At 35.0% G+C, this 22,000-nt stretch overlaps 2 protein-coding genes across 5 annotated transcripts; one reads left to right on the top strand and one right to left on the bottom strand.

Annotated features, from left to right (window-relative positions):
- The first annotated feature begins 1,733 nt into the window (after positions 1-1,733).
- Positions 1,734-14,987, top strand: LOC100262389 (phosphatidate cytidylyltransferase 1). Of its 4 annotated transcripts, XR_784633.3 has the most exons (13): positions 1,734-1,941; positions 3,294-3,424; positions 3,945-4,198; positions 4,273-4,424; positions 4,755-4,896; positions 11,097-11,253; positions 12,219-12,266; positions 12,357-12,443; positions 12,944-13,072; positions 13,186-13,242; positions 14,012-14,095; positions 14,559-14,731; positions 14,835-14,987. XR_784633.3 is itself a non-coding variant. In XM_002277465.5 (12 exons), the coding sequence occupies exons 2-12, from the start codon at positions 3,350-3,352 to the stop codon at positions 14,673-14,675; spliced, it is 1,302 nt and encodes a 433-aa protein (XP_002277501.2). In that variant the 5' UTR covers positions 1,734-1,941; positions 3,294-3,349; the 3' UTR covers positions 14,676-14,815. The 4 variants fall into 4 exon arrangements, 3 of the variants coding, with proteins under 3 accessions (XP_002277501.2, XP_010644500.1, XP_019072947.1); XM_002277465.5 differs by lacking the exon at positions 14,835-14,987 and having other exon boundaries at positions 14,559-14,815; XM_010646198.3 differs by lacking the exons at positions 1,734-1,941; positions 14,835-14,987 and adding an exon at positions 2,780-3,030 and having other exon boundaries at positions 14,559-14,815.
- Positions 14,935-21,797, bottom strand: LOC100243475 (trigger factor-like protein TIG, Chloroplastic). Its single transcript, XM_002277509.5, has 13 exons — positions 21,404-21,797; positions 20,742-20,825; positions 20,129-20,257; positions 19,529-19,617; positions 19,155-19,338; positions 18,535-18,625; positions 17,493-17,647; positions 16,663-16,755; positions 16,468-16,560; positions 15,938-16,018; positions 15,592-15,741; positions 15,341-15,436; positions 14,935-15,185 (listed from the first exon to the last, which is right to left on the bottom strand). Exons 1-13 carry the CDS (start codon positions 21,689-21,691, stop codon positions 15,108-15,110), a joined length of 1,611 nt encoding a protein of 536 aa, XP_002277545.1. The 5' UTR covers positions 21,692-21,797; the 3' UTR covers positions 14,935-15,107.
- Between the last annotated feature and the right edge of the window lie 203 nt (positions 21,798-22,000).

Here is a 22,000-nt window from a genome sequence, read left to right as displayed (position 1 = left end):
AATATTTTATTTTAATTATATAAAAAAATATATTTATTATTTTTTTGTAGGGATGATAATGGTAAATTATTTATTATAATAATTTTATTATTTTGAATTTTTTAGAAATATGTTAAATTATATTTTTTTAATATATTAAAATATTAAGATATTGATTTTTAGTATATAAAAAAACAAATAGTTTAATGCTTAATATAAATAAAATATTAAAAAAACAAACAACTTAATAATTAATAATATTAAGCATTATTTAGTATTAAGTTAAATATAAATTTTATTTATAATTAAGTAAAAAAAACAAACGTCAACTTAATCTTTTCCTAAGCTAGTGCAGCACCTACCTCTATATAAACCCACGAGGAGGGTCATTTAGAACATCTTGTCACACTATGCTTTAAAAAATAAAAATTATCAAAACATTTCACATCTTAAGAAATTATATAGTTTTAAATATTTATTGCTCTTATATATATTGGAGGGTAGAATCAAACACCCCCTTAACAATTATTTTATGTGTAAGTGGAAATAAAAGTAGTATGCAAATAGACAAAAATGCCCTCAATTAGTAATAATATATCTTTTAATAATGCCTCAAGTTCAAGTGTGTTTTACAAAATTTTTAAAAACAGTTTTCTGTATTTTAAAAAACATCATCAAAACATACCCTTAATTTCTTAATATTGATTAAACTAATTGTTGCCATAAATTAAATAAATGACATTATAATGAAATAAACTAACATATGATCATTTAAGAAAGTCACGGTCTTTTAATATTAAAATAATAAAGATCATAGTAATTAAAAATATTCACATTCACCATATTAAAAAAATAACTTAGATCCACACATTAATAAAATTTAAAAGGAAATATATTTGTTAAAGGGTGGTTATGAACTTATGATTGATTATTTTAATAATAAGGACTTAATTTAATAAAGTCCACTCTAACAAGTTAACAACAACATCACACAATCTCAAATTAATTATCAATGTCTAATGATATAACTATTAAAGTTAAAAAAATATTTATCAATCAAAAAAATCTTGAAAATTGATATTTATGGATGGTAATTTATAATATTAATAATATTTATTAAATAACCATTTTACATTTTCATTATCATTAATCATTATTATTAAATCCATTTAGAAAAATTATTTTAAGTGTTTATATATATTTTACTTAATTCTAAATAAAACTAAAAACTAAATAATGCTTAATAATATTAAGTATTAAGTTGTTTGTTTTTATAATATTTTATTTTTATTAAATATTAAAAAAATAAAAAATCAATTTATTATTATTTTTATTTAAAAAAATTAATATTTTAAATATTTTTATTCAACCAAAAAATTATAATAAATTATTAAAAAATAGGAAAACAATCAATTTAAAATATAAAAATAAATTATTTTAGCAAATAGTTAAAAAAATAAATACCCAATTTTTTAGAAAAAGAAATACACTTTTAATTGATAAAGTATTGTCTATTTTATAAAAATATCATAAATAATATACATTTTTTAAATATCAAAATTAAAAATTTCAAATTAATAGTTTTAAAAATTAATCTGCAAAATAAATTTAAATTGGAAATACCTCGATATGAAATGTTTGAATAAATATTCAGATCTGGGTAGCTAAAAAAGTAACACACGTGGAATAGAAAAAGAGAGTCCACGTGGCGCTCCGGGGGCTCCAAGGTGGTTCAAGAGGTGGTTTTCTGGCATGATCTCTGGTATACAAATTTGATTCCAGAAACAGAAGAAACAAAAACAAAAACACTTTTCCACTTACCTCTTCCCAGTTCGTTTTCTACCGAATCTCAAATAGGTCTACCCAACTCTCTCTCTCCCTCGCTCTCTTCGTACACCTATCCTACGGACTCAGCTTTGGGTTTCACCGCCAAAGAATCTCTCGTCAATTCCAGATTCAACAGTAAGAGTGTTTTTGTTTTTTTAGTAAAATTATTTAAATCTTGTTGATTTGTTGTGATTTCATTTTGGTTTATGTGATCGAGCGCTTTGAGGACTTATATAAAGCACGTGGATGGGAAAATAAACTGAGATTTTGAATCTTGGATATTCATTGTTTGGGAGCTGGGGTGTTTGTTAATCATGCCCAGTACTGGTTGATGTTGTTCAAAAACACGTTTTTGTCCTGTTTGGTTGCTGGAGAATGTGGGGGAAAAAACTGATGTTTGAATCTTGTTTGGTAGCTTGGAAAAGTTAAGAGGTTGTGTTTAGCACGATACAACTATCCGGTTTTGTTAAGTTTCCATTTTTTTTGGAAGTGAAAAAACAAATTAAACAAAGATTCAAGACCACATTTTTCTTCCATTTCCTGAGAAAAATCAAATTCTAATTTCATATATGAAGCAGATACATTGCTTTTTTCAGACTACTATACATCTAGGCTCCTCCTTGTCCTTCTTCTTATAGCATATCGAAGGGTTTCTCTGTCTTCTATGTGCTTATATATATGTATGTATTAAATCTCTAAATCTAATGGTTTGGTTATGGTTATAGAATATGAGCTAGATAGGGCAAATTTTTAACAGGTACTGAGAAAATTTCGGAGTGAGCATGTGGGAGGATAGTTAATAACATGTGGCCCATGGAGCATAAATTATGTTTATCCATTTTTGTTGTTTCAGGACAATAATTGGGATGTTCTTTTCCATCGCCTGCCCAATTTCTTTAACAATAAATGTTGAGTCTGGCCAGTGGCTGGGGTAGTTGGGATTAGGGTTTGTTGAGTTGAGGAGGGCTGATGACTTGCAGGTGTGCTCTATTCATCGTCTGACCATGGTTCTTACGTGCTTCTATAGCTAAATAGCCTTGGTGAAAGCTTGTGTTGTTGCTTAACAACCAAGGTGACCCGGTGTCAATGGCTACAACATAGGTGCCAGGTTTCAATGACTATTGCCCAGATGTCAGAAGGCAATATCACTTAGTTTTTGCCTGCAAACAATGCCTGTTTAGACCCTAAGGCCCAAGGCAAGCTCTAGGAGTTCCAGTGGATGAGGTTATTCATGGGCTAAACTGGTTTAGCTTGGTTGTGCAATGTTAAAATGGTGACTTGTTATATATTCATCTAAAGAGCTATTCAACTTTGTAAACGCTAGTCCATGTCATGTCTACAAATACTTGAATATGGTGGTTTTAGTTTTACTTCATTCAGTTTAAGCATTGCATTTTCCTTTCAGCAATTCTTTGAATTATAATTTGTTTGAGGCACACATCTTTTCTTCCTGAGGATGACAAGGTTTTGCTGATTCAATGTCACAGGGTGTGTTTTCATGCATATTGTATATTATTTGGAGTAGAGAATAAACTCAAGTGCAATGCAAAAGGATCAGAATATGAGTGTGTCACCAACACCTACTGCTCGAATTCGACATCGTAGACGTTCCAATGAGGTTGGTAATGAATGAAATTATGAATATATGCTCTCACTCTTTCCCTTTCTATTGTGCATGTGCATGTCAAAAGCATATGTACCGCACAGATGTGAGCTTGGATGGTGCTTGCATGAACAATTTTCTTGGGGATAAAGAATAAATTATGTGCAATTCAAAAGGATCATCATGCTACTGCATGGAAAATACTTATTGGTCCAATTTGGGCTGAGGTTTTGGGGTTTATAAATATTTTATCCTTTTCACTTGCAAACACAGATGTGTCTGCATGTGCATGGGTCAATTTAAATTTTGAGAATCAAACCCGTCAAAATTAATTGTTCCTCCTAAGATCATTGATATTCTGCTCACTGGTGCTAGATAAATTTCCTTCATTTCTAGGGCCTTCCTATGCCAATATGTCTTCAGTTATTGGAATTCTTCTCTTTCTTCAATTGAAGAAAGCAAAATGTTATTGATTGTGGGTTGCTTAGCTTTCTTTGGGAAAGTTAGGATTTTAATGGTTTTTCTTTGGTGTCAGGTTCCTTCTGAATTTGGCAAATCAAATGGAAGCCATTTACTTGTTAATGATCACAACAAATACAAATCTATGTGGATTCGGGCATATTCATCCATGTGGATGATTGGGGGCTTCATAGCTATTATCTACTTGGGTCATCTTTATATTTGGGCCATGGTTGTTGTTATCCAAATATTTATGGCAAGAGAACTATTCAATCTGCTAAGAAGAGCACATGAAGATAAGCATCTTCCAGGATTCAGGCTCTTGAATTGGTAACGACTAAGTCTCTACATGTTCTCTTCAAGTGACTGATACATTTAGATGATTGCTTTACATGTTATTCCAGGCATTTTTTCTTCACAGCAATGCTGTTCGTATATGGCCGTATTCTCAGTCAACAGCTTGTGAATACTATGAGTACAGATAAATTCTTCTATAAGCTCGTGAGCGGCCTTCTCAAGTATCAGATGGTTATTTGTTATTTCTTATATATTGCAGGTTTGTTCACTGCCTTTATTTTTTTTTCTTTTTTAATTAAGGAAGACATCATGATATCTTTTATCTATATATATATAAAACATAGTTGTATGTCTGTGCTTTCAAATGCAGTAGATATGTCCATCAAGCTTGCCTCTAGTTTTCCATTTCTTGTGCTTTTCTAGCCCCTCGAGAATAAGAGGAGTTGTACCTTTCTATCTATTTCTTCATGCTGTCTTTTGGTTGTCATGGTTTGGTGATTTTCTGTTCAGTTAGTTCACGGATCTACCAATTTTTTTTTTATAGCATATTATTACTGAAGGTATGGTTACTCTTTCTGTGTTATTTCAGGTTTCATGTGGTTTATTCTTACATTAAAGAAGAAGATGTACAAGTATCAATTTGGCCAGTATGCATGGACACACATGATTCTTATTGTGGTGTTCACGCAGTCCTCATTTATTGTAGGCAATATCTTTGAAGGGATTTTCTGGTAAAACGACTTTTGAGATAATTTTATTTTTCATGTTAATGTGATCTATGATTATATAATTCCAATTATTAATGTCATTACTCTTTCTTTTTGGTGCCTGCCTACCCTTTCTCTTGTCTTTTATAATTCCATCCTGTGTTCTTTTGTTTCAACAAAGACGTAGTGTTGCACATTGACCTGAACTTTGATAATCTATTTATGGTTCTCTGATTTCCAGATTCTAGTAATTCAGTTTCTTTTCAGTTTTTTCCTTTTATTCTCACTATTAAGAAGAGTGGTGCTGGCAAAGGCCTAGAGATTTTATTAACATATGATTTACATCTCATATTCAATATGAAGGTCTCTATTTATATTGGTGCATAACATAAAATTAAAATAAATCCAAAGACTATTGCTTTAGTAAGGAATTGGAAGATGACTAAGGATTTTGCGAGGTTAGCCACTAATTAGATAAAGCTTTGTTGAGTTGTTGTTCAATTTATGTGAATACACATGGCCTTCATTGTAGGGATACCCAGATTACTTTGTTCCTAAGCCTTAGAATCATTAGGGGGCATGCAACTTTATCCTAGGCTCTCTAGATCTATCACACAACAAAAACTAAACATTCAAAACCCAATAAAAATACCATAGATCCAAAGAATAGTACGATTCTTGTGATCTAGATGTTTCCAGATTGATTCCTGCCATAGTAGAATGCTCTAAATTTGAAGACGATCTTGTAAATGCAATAGCCTTCCACCTTATGGCTTCTCCTTGAGTCTAGGTGCTAAGATTGTAGAGATCTCTAGGTTAGAGGCTAAGACTCTCTTTGGACTGAAGGGAGAGGCTTTAGTGACTTAAGTCCACTATGGGCTTGGGTCACTTAATCTAACCCAAAAAGGTTATTAATTGATTAATTAACCCAATAAGGCTCCAATTAATCAATTAACCCAGTCCAGAGATATTGTTCACTTGCCCTTATGCAATCTTGTATAATTACCAAAACGCTCTTATGCATATAAGTGAACTAAAAACCCATCTAACCCTTGTAAACTGTACCATCAAGGAATTTGAGCCCAAGCGGGGACCATTGGACCCATAAGACAGTATCGACTCCCTTAGAATCCAATTATGAAGTTGACTCAACATCCTATTACGGAGAGTCACTTTAATACAATAAGACACCAAGTGCTTGGATTCGTGATTTGCTATTTATTGTATATAGTTTCTCATGAACTAGTTGTTCGTAGTCTAGCAAGGTGAAAGTTTTTAGACAAAGGTAGATTGAATTAAGAAGACGCCAAAACAGGGGGCGCACCTTATGTATACAGGTAGTATATAAAAAGAGCCAAAACTAGGCTGCAAAAAGAAAGAAAGAAACTAGAGAGAAATAAAGCTAGCTACCATGCCAATCGCCTAAAAAATTCAGAAAAGAGGGAAAATCTAAATCCAAAAACTAATGAGACCACTCTAGAAGTGAATTGAAAAAGAGGTTCCCCAAGCTTTGGTCTGACAACTCTTCATTTTGGAATGTTCTTCGGTTTCGCTTTCCCCAAATACACTAAAAAAGACAAGTAGGCGCCAATCTCCAAACTGCTTTCCTCTTCTTCCCTAGTCCTGTAACTTTCCATTCCATAAAAAGATTTCTCATTGAAGCCGGGAACACCCACACTAGTTCAAAAGATGATAGCAGTAGAGTCCATAGTTCTCTCATCTTACCACAATGAATCAGAACACGGTCCGCCAATTCCTCAATGTCTTTACAAAGTCCATTGTTAAAAATTTTCCCCAAATTGCTTCCCAAGCAAAAAAAATGAGTTCTAAGAGGGGTATACGAACCCCAAATCTCTTTGGCTGGAAATAAAAAGCTATTCTCAGCCCTTAAAGACCTATAATACGATTTGACATTAAATTTTCCCTTCCCATCCTTCTTCCAAACTAAGGAATCCTCCAATTCTTGAACCTTTACCGCAGAAATATATTCCAAAAAATGAGTCACCTCCTTCAATTCCCAATCTTGGAAGGATCTTCTAAAGTGCACCTCCCAACATCTGCCTTCACCTCCTTGCCTCCCCCATAGGTCAGCCATTGAAGCAGTTTTATGGGCTGCAATTCTGAACAGCGTAAGGAAAAGATCCTTCAACTTAGAATCCTTAACCCAAATGTCCCAACAAAATCTTGTGTGTTTACCATTTCCAATACAGATACTAGTTCTAAGAAAGAAATCCTCCCATCCTTTTCTAATGTCTTTCTAAAGACTCACCCCATAAGAATTCCTTACTTCTCTAGTGGTCTAGCCCCCTTCCACCTCTCCAAATTTTCCAACAATGGGTTTCCTCCAAAAACTCTCATTTTCTAGGGGAAATCTCCAAAGCCATTTTCCTAGCAAAGCTTGATTGAAACCCTCCAAGTGCCTTAACCCCAACCCCCCATGCTTCTTATCTTTACAAATAACCAACTTACCAAATGGATCTTTCTTCTTTTCTCCAAATCTCCCCACAAAAACTCCCTTTGAATTCTCTCCAATTTGATTCTCACTTTCTTTGGGATTACAAAAAGCGACACAAAATAGATTGGGAGGTTTGAAAGAGTGCACTTAATAAGGGTAAGTCTTCCTCCTTTTGAAAAGTATTGTTTTTTCCAAGCAGCCAATTTCCTCTTGAATCTCTTTTCTACAACGTCCCAAACTCTACTTGATTTATAAGGGTGCTCCAAGGGGTAAACCTAGATAAGTAGTAAGGAGCTTCCCTACTTTACATCCAAATAACGTAGCTGCTCTAACCACATCCTCCGTGCCCCCCATTGGTATAATTTCGTTTTTTTGCAGGTTTATTTTCAGGCCTGACACCACTTCAAAACAAGTAACAACTCATTTCCAAAATTTCAATTGATCACAATTATCCTCGCAAAAAAGAAGGGTGTCGTCAATAAATGAGAGACATTAACCTCTTCTCCACCTCTCCCCATCACCTTAAAACCCTTAATGAAACCTTTCTCCTTAGCTTTTGCAATTAGACCGTTGAACACTTCCATAATCAGCACAAAAAAATAAGGTGAGAGTTGGTCCTCCTGTCTTAGGCCTCTAGATGTTGAGAAGAAATTTGTAGGAGTGCTGTTGACTAAGGCTGCCATTCTCATAGTTGAAATGCAGAAAAAAATCCACTTTCTCCATTTAGGGCCAAATCCCATTTTCTCCAAAACTGATAAAAGGAAATTCTAGTTTACGTGATCGTAACCTTTTTCAATGTCCAATTTGCACATTAAACCAGTTTATGAAAAACGGCGTTCTGCGAATGGAGTTCCTCAAAACACTTGCATCACTTACACCCCAACTGTAGGCCAACAAAATTTCCAAAAAGCCAGCTTAAAACCATCCGGCCGTAGCGCCTTGTCACCCCTCAAATCTGAGAGAGCTTTAGTTACCTCCTCCTCTAAAACGACCCCTCCAAGGTCTCATTGTCCAAGGAGTCAAGATTTCTAAAAAGCCCTGAAACCACAACAGGTCTTCTCACTTGAGTTTCTTCAAACATGGATTTGAAGTAGGACCCAATCCCCTTTTTAAGCTCCTCTTTATTCAACTGTACACCCTTAACCGTAAGGCTATTGATAAAATTTCCCCTTTTCCCTGCATTAGTCATGTGATGAAAGAACTTTGTACTTTTTTCTCCTTCTTTCGACCATTAAGCCCTTGATTTCTGCCTCTAGGAAGTTTCTTCAAGGATGGCGAAGTGACCGTATTCGTCTCTTCCCATGAGAAAGGTCTTAGCCCTTCTAAATTGTTCCAATGGTTTAATTGCTCCAAGGCAACATCCTTCCTAGTTGACACATTACCAAAGACCTTGTTGTTCATGTCACATTTCAAAGCCTGTAATTTCTTAGCAAGCACCAAGCTCGACTTTCCCTTAAAATTGTAAGATTGCCATCACTCTTTTAATTTATCCATAAAACCTTCCACCCTTAACCACATGTTTTCAAACCTAAAAAGGCTTTTACCTTTTCTCACCCCTTCGCAATCTAACAAAATGAGGCAATGATAAAAAACTGGTCATGGTAAAAGAATTTGCATTGCCCCCGAAACAATATCCTCCCAGTCTCTTGAAAACAAAATGCAATCCAACCGAGCCTTTAGCGAACCTTCTTCCCCTCTACTCCAAGTGTAGGCACCACCACCCAATGACGGGTCTATTTGTTTGAATTCATCAATAAAGCTGGAGAATTCTCTCATAGCAGTTGACATCTGCCTACCATTACTCGTTTCTCTAGGAAACTGCACCAGATTAAAGTTCCCTGCTATGTACCAAGGCTCATTCCAAAGCCCCTTGATAGCGGCTAGCTCCTCCCACAACTCCCTCCTCTCCCTTCCTTTAAGCAGACTATATAACCCAGAGAACACTCAAACAAACCCCTCCTCGCAATTTCTAAAGCGACAAGAAATAGCAAAAGAATCCACTTCAACCTCCAACCTTTCCAAAACTCTCTTATCCCATAGTAATAACACCCCTCCCGCCGTGCCTCTTGCATTTAACGACACCCAACCCAAGTTCATACCAACCCCTAAGCTTCTAACAAACCTATCAGACATCTCCTTCATTTTTGTCTCCTGAAAACTCACCAAATCTGGCTTATGTTTTCTCACCATTGACTTAATGACCATCCTTTTATCTGGGTCATGCAATCCTATAACATTCCAAGATAAAATCCTAAGCTTCAAAAGGGACCATAGTAACTTGCCTTCTTGATTCCCCATCATTCTGCTTCTCTTCTAGCCAAGCCGTCATAATTAATGGTGCTAATGAGCTTCTTCAACTCTCTGTCCTTCCTTGAGCACTACATTGTTCCCCTTTTGCTTCCTTTCGGCTTATTGGCAGAGCACCTCCTATTCTCAATCTCCATAAGGATTCTCAAAATATCATCTTTGAAGCCTTCAATCGAAACCCCCACAGACTTGTAGAACCAAAGAAATTTTTTATTCACCCAAGGGGATTTCTCCCTCTCCAAATCTCTTGTTACAGTGATCTGAAGAGGGAATTTCTAGCAAGGTGAAAGTTATCAACCTTTCAAGATTACTTCAACCATTCTTGAGTTATAAATCTTCATATTATATGATTAAATGATATACTCTTGCTCATTAAGAGCATATGTCAAATTCAACTAAAGGAATTACTATGAGCCCACATATTTCATGATCACATGTCCCTAGGATCACCCAAGGGAACACATTGTCTCAAAGTTCATGAGATATTATGGTGCCTCTATTGAGAATACTTATTATTACCAACTTCCATAAATAGTGATCCAATTTATAGGGAATATATGATTACTTTAGGATTTCACCCATAGGTCAAAGTCACCACTAACTTGGCATAAGCTCAGTATTCTCTCAAAGTTAAATGACAATACAACATATCAGCTTGGTGAAGTCATGATTATCCAATAGCCTTATGTCATAACTCACCATAGGTCCTATTCAATGTATAACTATATATATTAGTGCACTCACATTTGGAACCCCATTCTAATGACCAAGACCAGCCATCCCTACAATTAGGAGATGGTGTATTAAAACCTCAAATGAATTGCCTAAGTCCATGAACTGACTGTAAACAAATCATTTACTTGCAAGGAACCCATAACTTGGTTCTTCCGTGCTTACTTGCAAGGAACCCATAACTTGGTTCTTCCGTGCAACTCTTAATGCACCCAAGTCATGTATAATGCAAGAGATGTTAAGCCAGAATGCTCATAAAGTATAATGCATGGAATATTTACATTTTCCCTTTTCATTTACTTATAAAAGAAAAAAGTATAATGCATGGAATAAGAATAGATAAAAGTGAAATTGAAATATCATTAAATGAATAATTAATTTTAAATCCATTACATCATGTCATGCATTAAGGGTTCTATCCTAAAACTCATTATATTTGTATAAAAATTCAAATGGCATAATTTGAATTCAAGATCTCAGTTTTTCTTTTTGATCAGTAGAACAGTTTGAAAATTTTGCTTGAGATTAATTGCATTAAGGTTTTTTTTTTTTGGATGGGTCACAATTTCCTCCTCGTGGGAAATGGAACCTCCCACATCCTCTCTCAATCTAATTGAATTAACTTTAAGTATGAGTTGTTTCTCACTTCCTATTAATATTGCATTATTGAGTTTTTTTTTTTGGCAACTGTTTTTGTTGTTGGATCTAACATGGTTGGATATTGATGCAGGTTCCTTCTCCCGGCATCACTTATTGTTATTAATGACATTGCTGCATATTTCTTTGGTTTCTTCTTTGGAAAAACGCCTTTGATCAAACTCTCTCCAAAGAAAACATGGGAAGGTTTTATTGGAGGATCAGTTGCAACTGTGATCTCAGCATTTGTGGTGAGTATTGTTCACTGACTCCTTTGAAGTCGATATTTGAGCTTCTCCTTCTGCTCCTCCTTCCAGGCCCCCGCTTCCTTTTATTTATTTATTTAATTATCATTTTTTACTGGGGGAAGGGGGCAGCTGAGTTAGCAATCTTGAGGAAGCATTACTTGGGCAGTTTGGTTTTGGTTTTTCTTTTATCATATGAAGTTATTATACTGATTTCACCTTCCCAAGTACTTATGTAATCACAAAGAGTAATTTGTTGAATCTGTACATTCTGTAGTGTCATGCTGTAGACTCTGTATAATAATTACTGATCGGTTAATGAGGAGGAATTATATCTTTCCTTCTTTTTCCCTAAAATATTATTGGTGGTATGATAATGAATGTGTTCTGATGATTGCCAAATCATTAGCAGAATATTCATTTTCACAATTGCATTCCCTTTTTGCCTTAGTATGTCCCGATTTCATACTTCTATTGCATTCATATTTTGCCTTAATATATCCTAATTTCATGCTTTTATGTTGGAATTTCCTATTGATTTTAGAAGGTAAAATATGTTTTCCTCTCCCTCAGTCAATTGTTTAGGAATTCCTGTGGCCTGACTTTACTGTTATTTTCAAGCAGATGAACTTATATTAGGGAATAGCAGCATGCGCTTGGGATTCTCCTCTGTTCTGCACAGAGGATTTTGTTCCTTTATTGATAGCCTTGTATGCTAGAGCCCTATGATTTTGTTTTATCTGGATTTTGTTAAATTTTTTGTTATTTTTGTGTTTAAATCACTCATAATGCTTGGTGTTTTTGCAATCACTCATAATGCATTCTTTGGGTATATTTGATTGGTACTGGAAGTACATAGATCAACTAGTGTGGATCTAGGATGAGTTTTTAGGATTCTTTTTTAGCTTGGCGGATATTGGTTTTATGAGATTGGGAATCCATCAACATGATACTTGTATATTTGTATGCAGCTCGCAAACATTCTGGGCCATTTCCCGTGGCTGACATGTCCGAGGAAGGTAATTCTTTTGACAGGGTAAATTCATCATGTTTGAAGAAATATGCCTGTACTATTTCAAACAATGCTCTTATGGTGGAAATGGATGCAGGATTTATCAACTGGTTGGCTTCGATGTGATCCTGACCCACTTTTTAAGCCAGAGCATTATCCTTTACTAGAATGGGTTCCACAATGGGTGAGTCAGTTATCTAGAGATTTTTAAACTAAAATTTTTGCTTATACTCTTTAACTGAAATGAGTGAGCAAGGGAGAAAAATAATTTTAAGCTGTCTTACTCTGTTTGCAATACACAATGTTTATTTGAATATTAGATGGTAAATTAGTAACACTGTGACTCTGTCCAGAATCCATATTTTGGGTCACATGGTCTTTTTATATAGAGTTGCTATTTGAATTCCTCTTGGTGCCTAAAATTCTGTACTTTTTATTTTTTATTTTTTTTTATGTAGCCTTTTTGTCTCATGAATACCTAAAACTATTATATGAATTTGGCTGCTTGCATAGTGCATGCAAGGTATGAAGTTTGGGGCCCTTTTGGTTGTCCCTCTCTTCTATTTGTTTCTCTATTAGTGTAACTTGTGTAAATATGCAGGTAGGTTTCACTCCCTCTTTTTAACCTTTAATTTATGCATGGTGTTTATCAGAAAATTAACTATGTTTGGTGATAACTTGCAGTTTCCTTGGAAAGAGATTTCAGTTTTGCCGGTGCAGTGGCATGCTTTATGCTTGGGTTTGTTTGCATCAATTATAGCACCCTTTGGTGGCTTTTTTGCTAGTGGTTTCAAGAGAGCTTTCAAAATCAAGGTCCACCCTTGTTTTAAACACAGTTGCTTAAAGTTATACTAATGTGAAATGAGCTCCCTATCTCCACCTCACAACAATAAATTAAAAATAAGGATTTCTCTGAATTTTTACAGGATTTTGGAGATAGTATTCCTGGACATGGTGGAATTACAGACAGAATGGATTGTCAGGTAAGATAGAAAATTTTATACTGATTTATTCATAGTAATCATGTTTTTTTATCATCATTGTTTAATGTTATTCTTGACATTCCCACAAAAAACCACGTCATTAACTGAGAAATATAGTTTGCAGGCATGACCTGATTTTATTTTTAGTTTATGTTGCCTCTGAGATGTATTTTCTGAATCCTTGTTTTGTGCAGCCTTATAAGAATATATATATATAACCTTTCCTTTATTGGTTGGGGGAAGCATTCCCTTATCAGAACTTGGCGGACATTCTTTCCAGCCTTATTCAAATAGGGGGTGGGTTTGGTTACACACTAAGGCACTGTTTGCCTTGAAGGGAAAATGCTATAACCGATGCTGGCTGTGCATATGTCATTAGCATTATAGCGTTTGAATGCTGCATTATAAAGGTATAGGCATGAGACAAGACAAAAACACTTGTGCATTAGCATATTTTAGCTGAAAATGGCCAGCTAGATGCAGCTTACTGCCTTACCCAAATAATTTGGGATTGGCTAGATGGATCCTGTTTTGCCATTCTGATGCATTGAAAGCTCATGTTTTCTTCAAATCATTGGCTGTCATCTCTCTCCTCACTATTTTCTGTGCTGTCTATTTTAGCCCTTCTCTGCCACCATAACACCTTCACTCTGGCCGCATGTCAGATCTAGATTGCCTTTTCACTAAGAAATCTAAATTCTATATTTATTGTGCATATAATGCTAGTTGATTTACACGTATGTGAGCATAAGGCTATGTATTTCTGCAGATGGTGATGGCCGTGTTTGCTTACATCTACCACCAGTCATTTGTTGTTCCTCAAAGCTATTCGGTTGAGATGATTTTGAACCAGGTAAATTTTGCATTGTTGATAACTATAGGGGCCACCTGTAACCACAGGGAACAAGAAAATTGCTATCACCTACATGGGTCTAATCCCATAAACAAGGGGTAGGGTTTTCCTATATGCCAGTTGGTCTCACCAAGGTTATTGAAGCCCACTTTGTGACCAACTGCCTTGTATCAACAGATACAGGATTCATAATCTGATCTGGTTGTAAAATATCTCAAAGCCAGATGGATGACTATTCTTCTTTTCCATAGAAAGCCAACTCCAGCAGCTTCCAAGGAGTTGCCAAGAAATTGAAATTTAGTCATTTGGAATGCTGAGGATAACAGGATGCACATTTTGGATGCCTAGAAAAACATAATTGAACAGTCTTTTTTGTGGTCTTGTGGTCTTGAACCCTCCAATAAGTGAAGGGAACAAATGTTTGTCATTTCATGTCCCTAAACATGTGATTTTTGTGGTGTAGATATTAAGGAACCTTACTTTCGAGGAGCAGCACGCACTGTACATGAAGCTTGGGCAGATATTCCAGGAGAGGCAATTAGGGCTTTCTTCTAGCAGCATGTCCTCTTATGTAATGTAATCATCCAGCATCCCGTGCATCTGGTATTGTCTTCCCAAGAGCAACCCATTTGAAATGTATAGTGACAATCCATTTTTTATGTTTACTAAATGGTTGAACCAAACCCGTTTAACATATGGTAGAAAACTTAGTTTTTCTTATTTCATGGCTCCTAACCAGGTGAGGTCCAAGGTTCAATCTTTTCGGAAGGCAGGCGCTACAGCTTTTGTTTTATATGTTTTAAGCATTTAAATTTAAAACCCAAGTGCTCTTCAAGAGCTCATGGAAAAATCAGAACATATATGATCTAAGAGTATCTTTTACAATGGTGAAGACTACAAGTCCGATGGTATTTACAACATTAGACTGGGATGACAAAATTTCCAAAATTGTTATTTTTTAAATTCAAATAAAATCATTGCATTCTCCCTGATCTTCAAACCCAGCTTTCTTTCACCTGGTTTTGTACTCAATCTCTGCATGTTCTTTTAACCATTCAAGGACCTTTGCCCCTTCCAGCACCTCTTGAACCTATACAATGTGGAAGAAAAAGAAAAAAGTTATACATGCTTTCCATTCCTTTTTGTTCAATGATGATCAGTTTCTTACAGCTAGGAATAAGCCAATAACCCAAATGAGAAATGACAACAGCATGCCCAAACTTTAACAGGGTAGAACAGACGAACCTGTTCTCTAATACGCTCTTCATCGTATTCTTGTTTATGACGTTTGAATTCTGAAATGGAGTTCTCCACCTCTTTGACAAGCTCCTCTGTTGGAAACTGCAACACAGAGCAAACATATCCTTCATTGTTTGTATATGGGTAACTTGTAAATGAGATCCTGTTCATCTTAAATGGAAACAACACAATATGAAGCAGCCCACTGATGAGCATTGAGCAGAGACTAGTGGGTATATTTACAAAGGAAAGCTGACCTGCAAATTTTCACGTCTAAATATGTCTCCCACTGCTAGATTCTGTTTGATCACACTTGTTATATTCTCCTTCTGGCTTTCCAGGTATTCATTCACGGCCTTCGGACTTGATAGAGATGCCAACTGCTGTTCATTAAGCTTCATATTTGCCTGTGTCACACAGAAACAGTCATAAATCCGTATAGATAATGTTGATTTCTGGGAGACATTGTGGATTTTTTGGACCATGAGCTACCGAAACGAGCTCATGACAAAAATAACTAGCCCGAAATCTATACTATTGGAGATTAGCGATGGCTGGCAAATTTGTTCTCCTTAAGGAAACTGTAATTTTATAAGAGCCCACCTGTATCTGTAAAAGCTGGGCTCCATAGAGCTGCCTGCCCTGTTCCTCAAACAAGGATTGAGGAATATCTACTTCAATCATCTGAAAATGACCAAAAAAAAAAAAAAAACCATCATGATGATGTAAAAGAGAAAATATTATACACAAATATGGGGAGGATATCATCCAGATAAATCTTCCAAATGCGATCCATAAAGAGTCTATGGACAAGGAACCAGGTACATCTCTATGCCACACATATATGGAAAGAAACAAAACAGTGTCAAATGAATTTCATGCAATGGTTTCTAGCATTTTCTTAGCACACAAAGGAACATTATATTTGTCAATCATGAATGTCAAATTGAGTTATTCTTTACAAATTCTTGGGTTTTATCAGGAAATAATAAACCCTCGCAAATAAAATTTCTCCATAACCAACTGAGAAGAGGGAAAAAGTGGCATAAAGCTTTATTAAGGGGGAAAAACTAACTGAAACCCATGAGATATATCAAATCTGAGTGCCTCTCTTTCAGAACAAAAAAGATTACCTTGTGAAGCTGGTCTAGAATTGCGTTATCTGTTGCTTGTTCTTTAGCTGTTTGCTCCACCTCTAGGCATCTTTGCAACAATGATTCCTTGACCTGCAGATTCACACAGCAGAAGTTTTCATTGCAGGGTCAAAGCCGATATGAAATTTAAACCAGAAATGTATAAGAAGACCGTGTGAGAGTGTACAGGGTTACCTGCTCCAAGGTGGTGCATCCAGGAAGAAGCTTCTCAGCAAGGGAGTCGTTTAATTCAGGTAACTCTCTATAAAATAATTCCTTGCATTCAACCTAAAAAAAGAAAAGAAAATAACAGTTTTATCTCAATATTTTTTATGCATAATATATGTCCCTGTGATAGTTAACATCGTGGTTTCAAAATTTTGACTTCAATTGAAAATGAAGTAAATTTGGATTTGTATCACGTCTTGAATCAAAGCTCAAAGCCAAAGTTGAAATACTTAGGCCTCCTTTTGGGATAGCTTCTTGTTTTTAACTTAATTAAAAGTTGGAGTAGAAATGAAAGCAATAATTTCAAAGGAGTCATTTTGGTATGCTGCTTTCTACACAAGTTTTTTTTATAAAAAAAAGCGTTTCCAATAAGCAACATTGCTCTAACTACCATATTGAACTCTTTCCAAGCCAAAAGCCCTTTCCGTGAAATCATCTCAACATATCTAGAAGCTCTTATTGGGCTTCAAAAAGAGCTTTTAGCAATACTGCATCCCAAACAAAGCCTTAGAACTTACCTATTTTCAGCCTTTTCTTAATGAAATTTACCAATTTTGGAAAAAAAAAAATCATTAATTTGCAAAACTGTACCTAATAATTTGGGTATGTGGCTCATCCATAATTGGGAAAAGTAGGATAGAAAAAATTAACTGCTTGAAACACACATTTTCCTGAAACTCAGCAATTCAAGGAAAAATAACAGCTCGATGCAAGAAAATACTTTGCCGCAATTTCACAAACTAAAATGCCTAGTTGTACATAGAAATATAGACAAAATATAGCCAAAAGGAACTCACAGTAAACTGAGCATGAACACCACGGAGATTTTCTTGTCTCCATGATTCAGGAAATACTAGTGGAAAGGACTTTGTTTCACCTTGTCGAATGCCAATTATTGAGTCAAGGAAGCCTGGAAGGACTTTATCACCATCTTCTGTATCAAAGTGAAAACCTGCAAAAAGAACAGCAACGAGGTAACGGACACTTCATTGGGAGCTAGACCCCATAGAATAAATAATCATTGATGCATTTTGGAGGTGAAACAACCTCCTTACATGTTAGATAATGTTTAAACTCACAGAAATAAACCCTTGATATTAACATGGAACTTTGTTGAACCAACTTTTAATTAGTAAGAATATAAACAGCAATAGAGGAAAAATGCAGCAGAACAATTGAGGCTTTTAATTGTGCAATGCAATAGTATTCACCAACTGATATAATGTTGGCCTGTCATACAAGTGAAATACATTTTCTTACTCTATGTCTCATTGATAAAAAATTATTATCAGCAAGTAGAGTTATAGCAGATTGGATGCCATGCAGCCCAGATATATCAATTATTCCTTGGACCAATCACTTGATAGGTTCCTCAGGTGACCAATAGGCCAAGTAGTCCAATTTGAAACACATGGTCATTCAATACATGATTCTCTTTTTCAGCACTTATCATGACAGAAAAAAGATATATCATGTGGCCAGGAGTTACATATCAATTAGGTTAATATCTCTCCAAAACTGAAATTGAGCATTTTGATGGCTTCTTCATACATCAACCTCATTATTTTCATTTACTTGTCTGTAACTTAGTACTTTTGGGTTTTTGTTTTTTTTTTTTGTTTTTTCCTTTTCTTTCTGAGGTTTAGACACCTGATATCCATGCCATTCATGGACAACTGTGTCTGTGTTTTCCTAGGAAACTTTAGGCATCAATGTTGGTAGGAATTGCAGCCAAGATTACATATAAGGTAAATATCAAGAAAGACCAATGGAAAATATAGTTGAGGAAGGAGAACATGATGTAATATGAAAGGCAACCTTAAATGAGTATGGGCAAACCTTTACTCTCTGCAGATGGAATTTTCTGAACATTTGATTCATCTTGGTCTATTGTTGTTGCTGATATATCAAGGACAACAACATCACCAATCTGTGAAAGTTTCAAATTGTTATAAATTTCAAACTTCATATCATAAATACAAAAGGGCTTCATATGCGATCAATTTAGTTCAGCTGCTTTACTGAACCTCAGTGAATATGAAATATATTCTGATCAATACAATGCAAAGCACATCTAAATTCAGGATAAAATAGGAAGAAACTTTACCACCCATAGAATAATAAAGCCTCTAACTCACAATACATATCACAATCTTTGCCAAACTAACAAATAAAAGATGCAACTTAATAACTTCCTGTGGTTTGCAACTGGGAAGACATAAGGAAGTTTAGACATGTTTTCATATTCGGAAATTAGAAAACCATATTTGGAAACCTATTTAAACACATTTTCTTCCAAATCTTAATAGTTCAGAAAATCCTTAATTAAATAGTTAACCATCGCTTTGACACCATGTTAAGTTACCAACTTTCCCAAAAGCTTAAGTTGTTACAATATAGACCTGTAATATATATCAGACTAACAATAAAAATAATAAACTAGCTTAAACATGCTTTACCTGTAGTCCCCTGTCAGTTATAATTCTCAGCAAACCGAGAGACTTGTAACGACGTTTTAACTCTTGTTCAGAAGCTCTCTGAGCATCTATGTCACTGTCTATCTCAACAACAATCTTCAAGTTCTTGTATCCATTTTCAGGAACCCATTTGACTTCAGGTGCCACATCAACAATGATATCATATCTAGACCACAAATCAAATCAGATCCAAATATTTATGCATGTATACTGCAAATAGATATGCTGTCTCCTCTCTGTTCAATGCTACAGAGATAGAAGACAGCGACGGGTAGCAATTGTGTGTATTGCTGTAATAAGAAACTGATATCAGCTTGCAAATGAAAAGTGCCATAAAAGATGCATATCTAACATACCTCAGAAATTTTTGTGAAGAATAGGTTTCTTCCATATCAGAAAATTTGGTTACAATGCGGATGGAGTCATTCAGAGCCCTCCCAGCCACCTATTGTTGAAAACACTCAAAAGATCACAGTTAACAACTCAAATCAAAATATGACTCAATATCTCAGTATTGAAGTTCTTGAAAAAAAAAGGAGTATAAGTTGGAAGACTCGTTGCACTGTTTCTCATGAAAGAAAGCATGCTAAAGTTCTTAGAAGTTAGAACAGTTACCAACCGAAAAAAGCATTTCAATGCTAAAAGGTTTCTGGTTTTCGTCTAGACAGCTAATGCCAGTTTAACAGGTCTAAAAACTGTTAATGGTAAATGCATGACTATTTTCCTTCTTTGGAGTGTGCACAATTAAACTAATATGCGGCAATTTTTGTTTTCATGGGAAACAAACTTTGAACATGTCAGCATCTACAGACATAAATGCAACTAGTGAAGCAGAACCCAAGACAATCTCAAGGGTTAGATTCAAATTAGCACGCCTAGAAGATGCTCTCTTCATAACATAGCCAAAAAGTATAAACAAAAGAAAAAAGGTGTAACGAACTGTTAGAACAATGTACCGAAGACATGGCATGTGGAAAGGTCCTCTTCAATATAGATTCAATTGTAGCCTTTTGAACATTTTTCTTCCCAATATGATTTATAAGAACAGTCTCTGGAACTTTCTTCCCAGGGCGAAATCCAGGGATCTGTGTACATGAAACAAATTTGTGGCATGAATCACTCTCTCTTTTTCAGAATCCAGAAACCACGACCAAATAAATTGACATATCCTAGCACTCCATTTTACATTTCATCTAGAGTAAAACAGTGATCCTACAAGTTGTAAAGATGAATGATATTGAGAGCTTAATACAAGATCTGCAATGACAAATGATGCTAAATTTCAAAGGTTCTTGTTACAAGAAAGTTGCATTTCAAACTTTCACAATTGAAACATTTGACTTTATACTTCAAAAAAAAGAAAAAAAGAAAAAAATCACTATATAGGCTTACTCATGACTCGTGAGTACTGCTGCACTGATTCAGAAAATTGATGAGGACCAAAAATTAATGAAAGGTTTTGCTTGATTAAACAATGTAATTCCTAGTGGTGTTGTTTCTCATTACTCCATGTGATCTTAAACCAATTTATATGAAGTGGAAACTTAATTGTTGTAGCTGAGAAAACACCTTTGCCAGCTTTGTAAATTCACGTATGACCCTTTGGTAACAATCCTCACAAACAACTGCCGGAACTTCTACACTCAACCTAACCTGCACAGAGAAATCCTTGTAAATTTATGGATCTTGAAAACACCCATCATATCCAATTGCAATACCAGAGCATCTTAAGTTCAAACTTTTATTTGCATTTTTTCAGCCATAGATATACCAAGAGGGTTGTTGGGGGAGTTGGTGATTCAACCATTTTCAATGATAATTGACAAACATATGCATAGGTGTCCTTCCAAATTAACAAGTATACTCAAGAGCTAATGAAAAATAAAGAGGAAATATACATCTTGATTTGGGCACAAGATTTAAAAAACCTATACCAAAAAAAAAAAAAAAAAGCAGTTGGATTGGTTTATAAAAATTCAATAACATCGAAAACACAAATTTTGAATTGTTGCAGAAGAAAACTTAAAAAATAAGGGTTAGCTAAAGTTCAGAGAAAAAGATAATGACAGACTGAATAGTTCATCATAATGAAAAATTGAGCAAAAAAAAAAAAAAAAAAACCGACCATGTTGAATCCCTAAAACAAAAATTTATAGTAAAGCATACTACTCAAAGAAATATGGGGCAGAAAATTAATGGGAACACAGTGATAATTATCTTTGGAGACTCACTCTTGAATTGGGTTCTTCAGTTTCAGTGACCTCAACATCAGCCGGTAAGCGGTCTTTTGCGGAAGCTACGGAAGCAGGAGATGAAAAAGCTGTGAAATGGATTGAATTTCTGTGAGATGGGTGTTGGGGATGAAAGAATTGGCGAGAATAAGAGAGTGTGTGAAGATTGGAGGGATTTTTTTTGGGTTGAAGGAGAAGAGGGGTTGTAAGGGAGAGAGAGGTGATGGGAGAGAGGAGAGAGAGAGGTGGTCTGAATTTGAGGAGCGTTGTGGAGAAGTAGAGCTCCATTGTCGTTGGCTTCTGAGATGGCAATGGCTGTCTGGTGTTTTGAAGATAGGAGGCTTGAAGAAGAATGTGATAGGGATGAAACGACACCGTTTGTTTGATGAAGTGGGGCTTAGTTTTTATATCGAAAACGGTGCGTTTCGGATGCAGAAGGAAACAATTTGTATTTTCAAATAATAATATATTTAAAAATTTAAAATATTTTAAATTTTTATATTAAATATTTTATTTTTACATATTTATATAATTATTTTTTAAAATAGTCATAAAATATATTATTTAAGAACATCATATTTTATGTTTAAAAATAAA

This window comes from Vitis vinifera, chromosome 19 (genome assembly GCF_030704535.1).
Source record: "Vitis vinifera cultivar Pinot Noir 40024 chromosome 19, ASM3070453v1".
Classification (NCBI taxonomy): domain Eukaryota; kingdom Viridiplantae; phylum Streptophyta; class Magnoliopsida; order Vitales; family Vitaceae; genus Vitis; species Vitis vinifera.
Note: the sequence above shows the minus strand (reverse complement) of the source record. Positions and strands in the feature narration are given on the sequence as shown.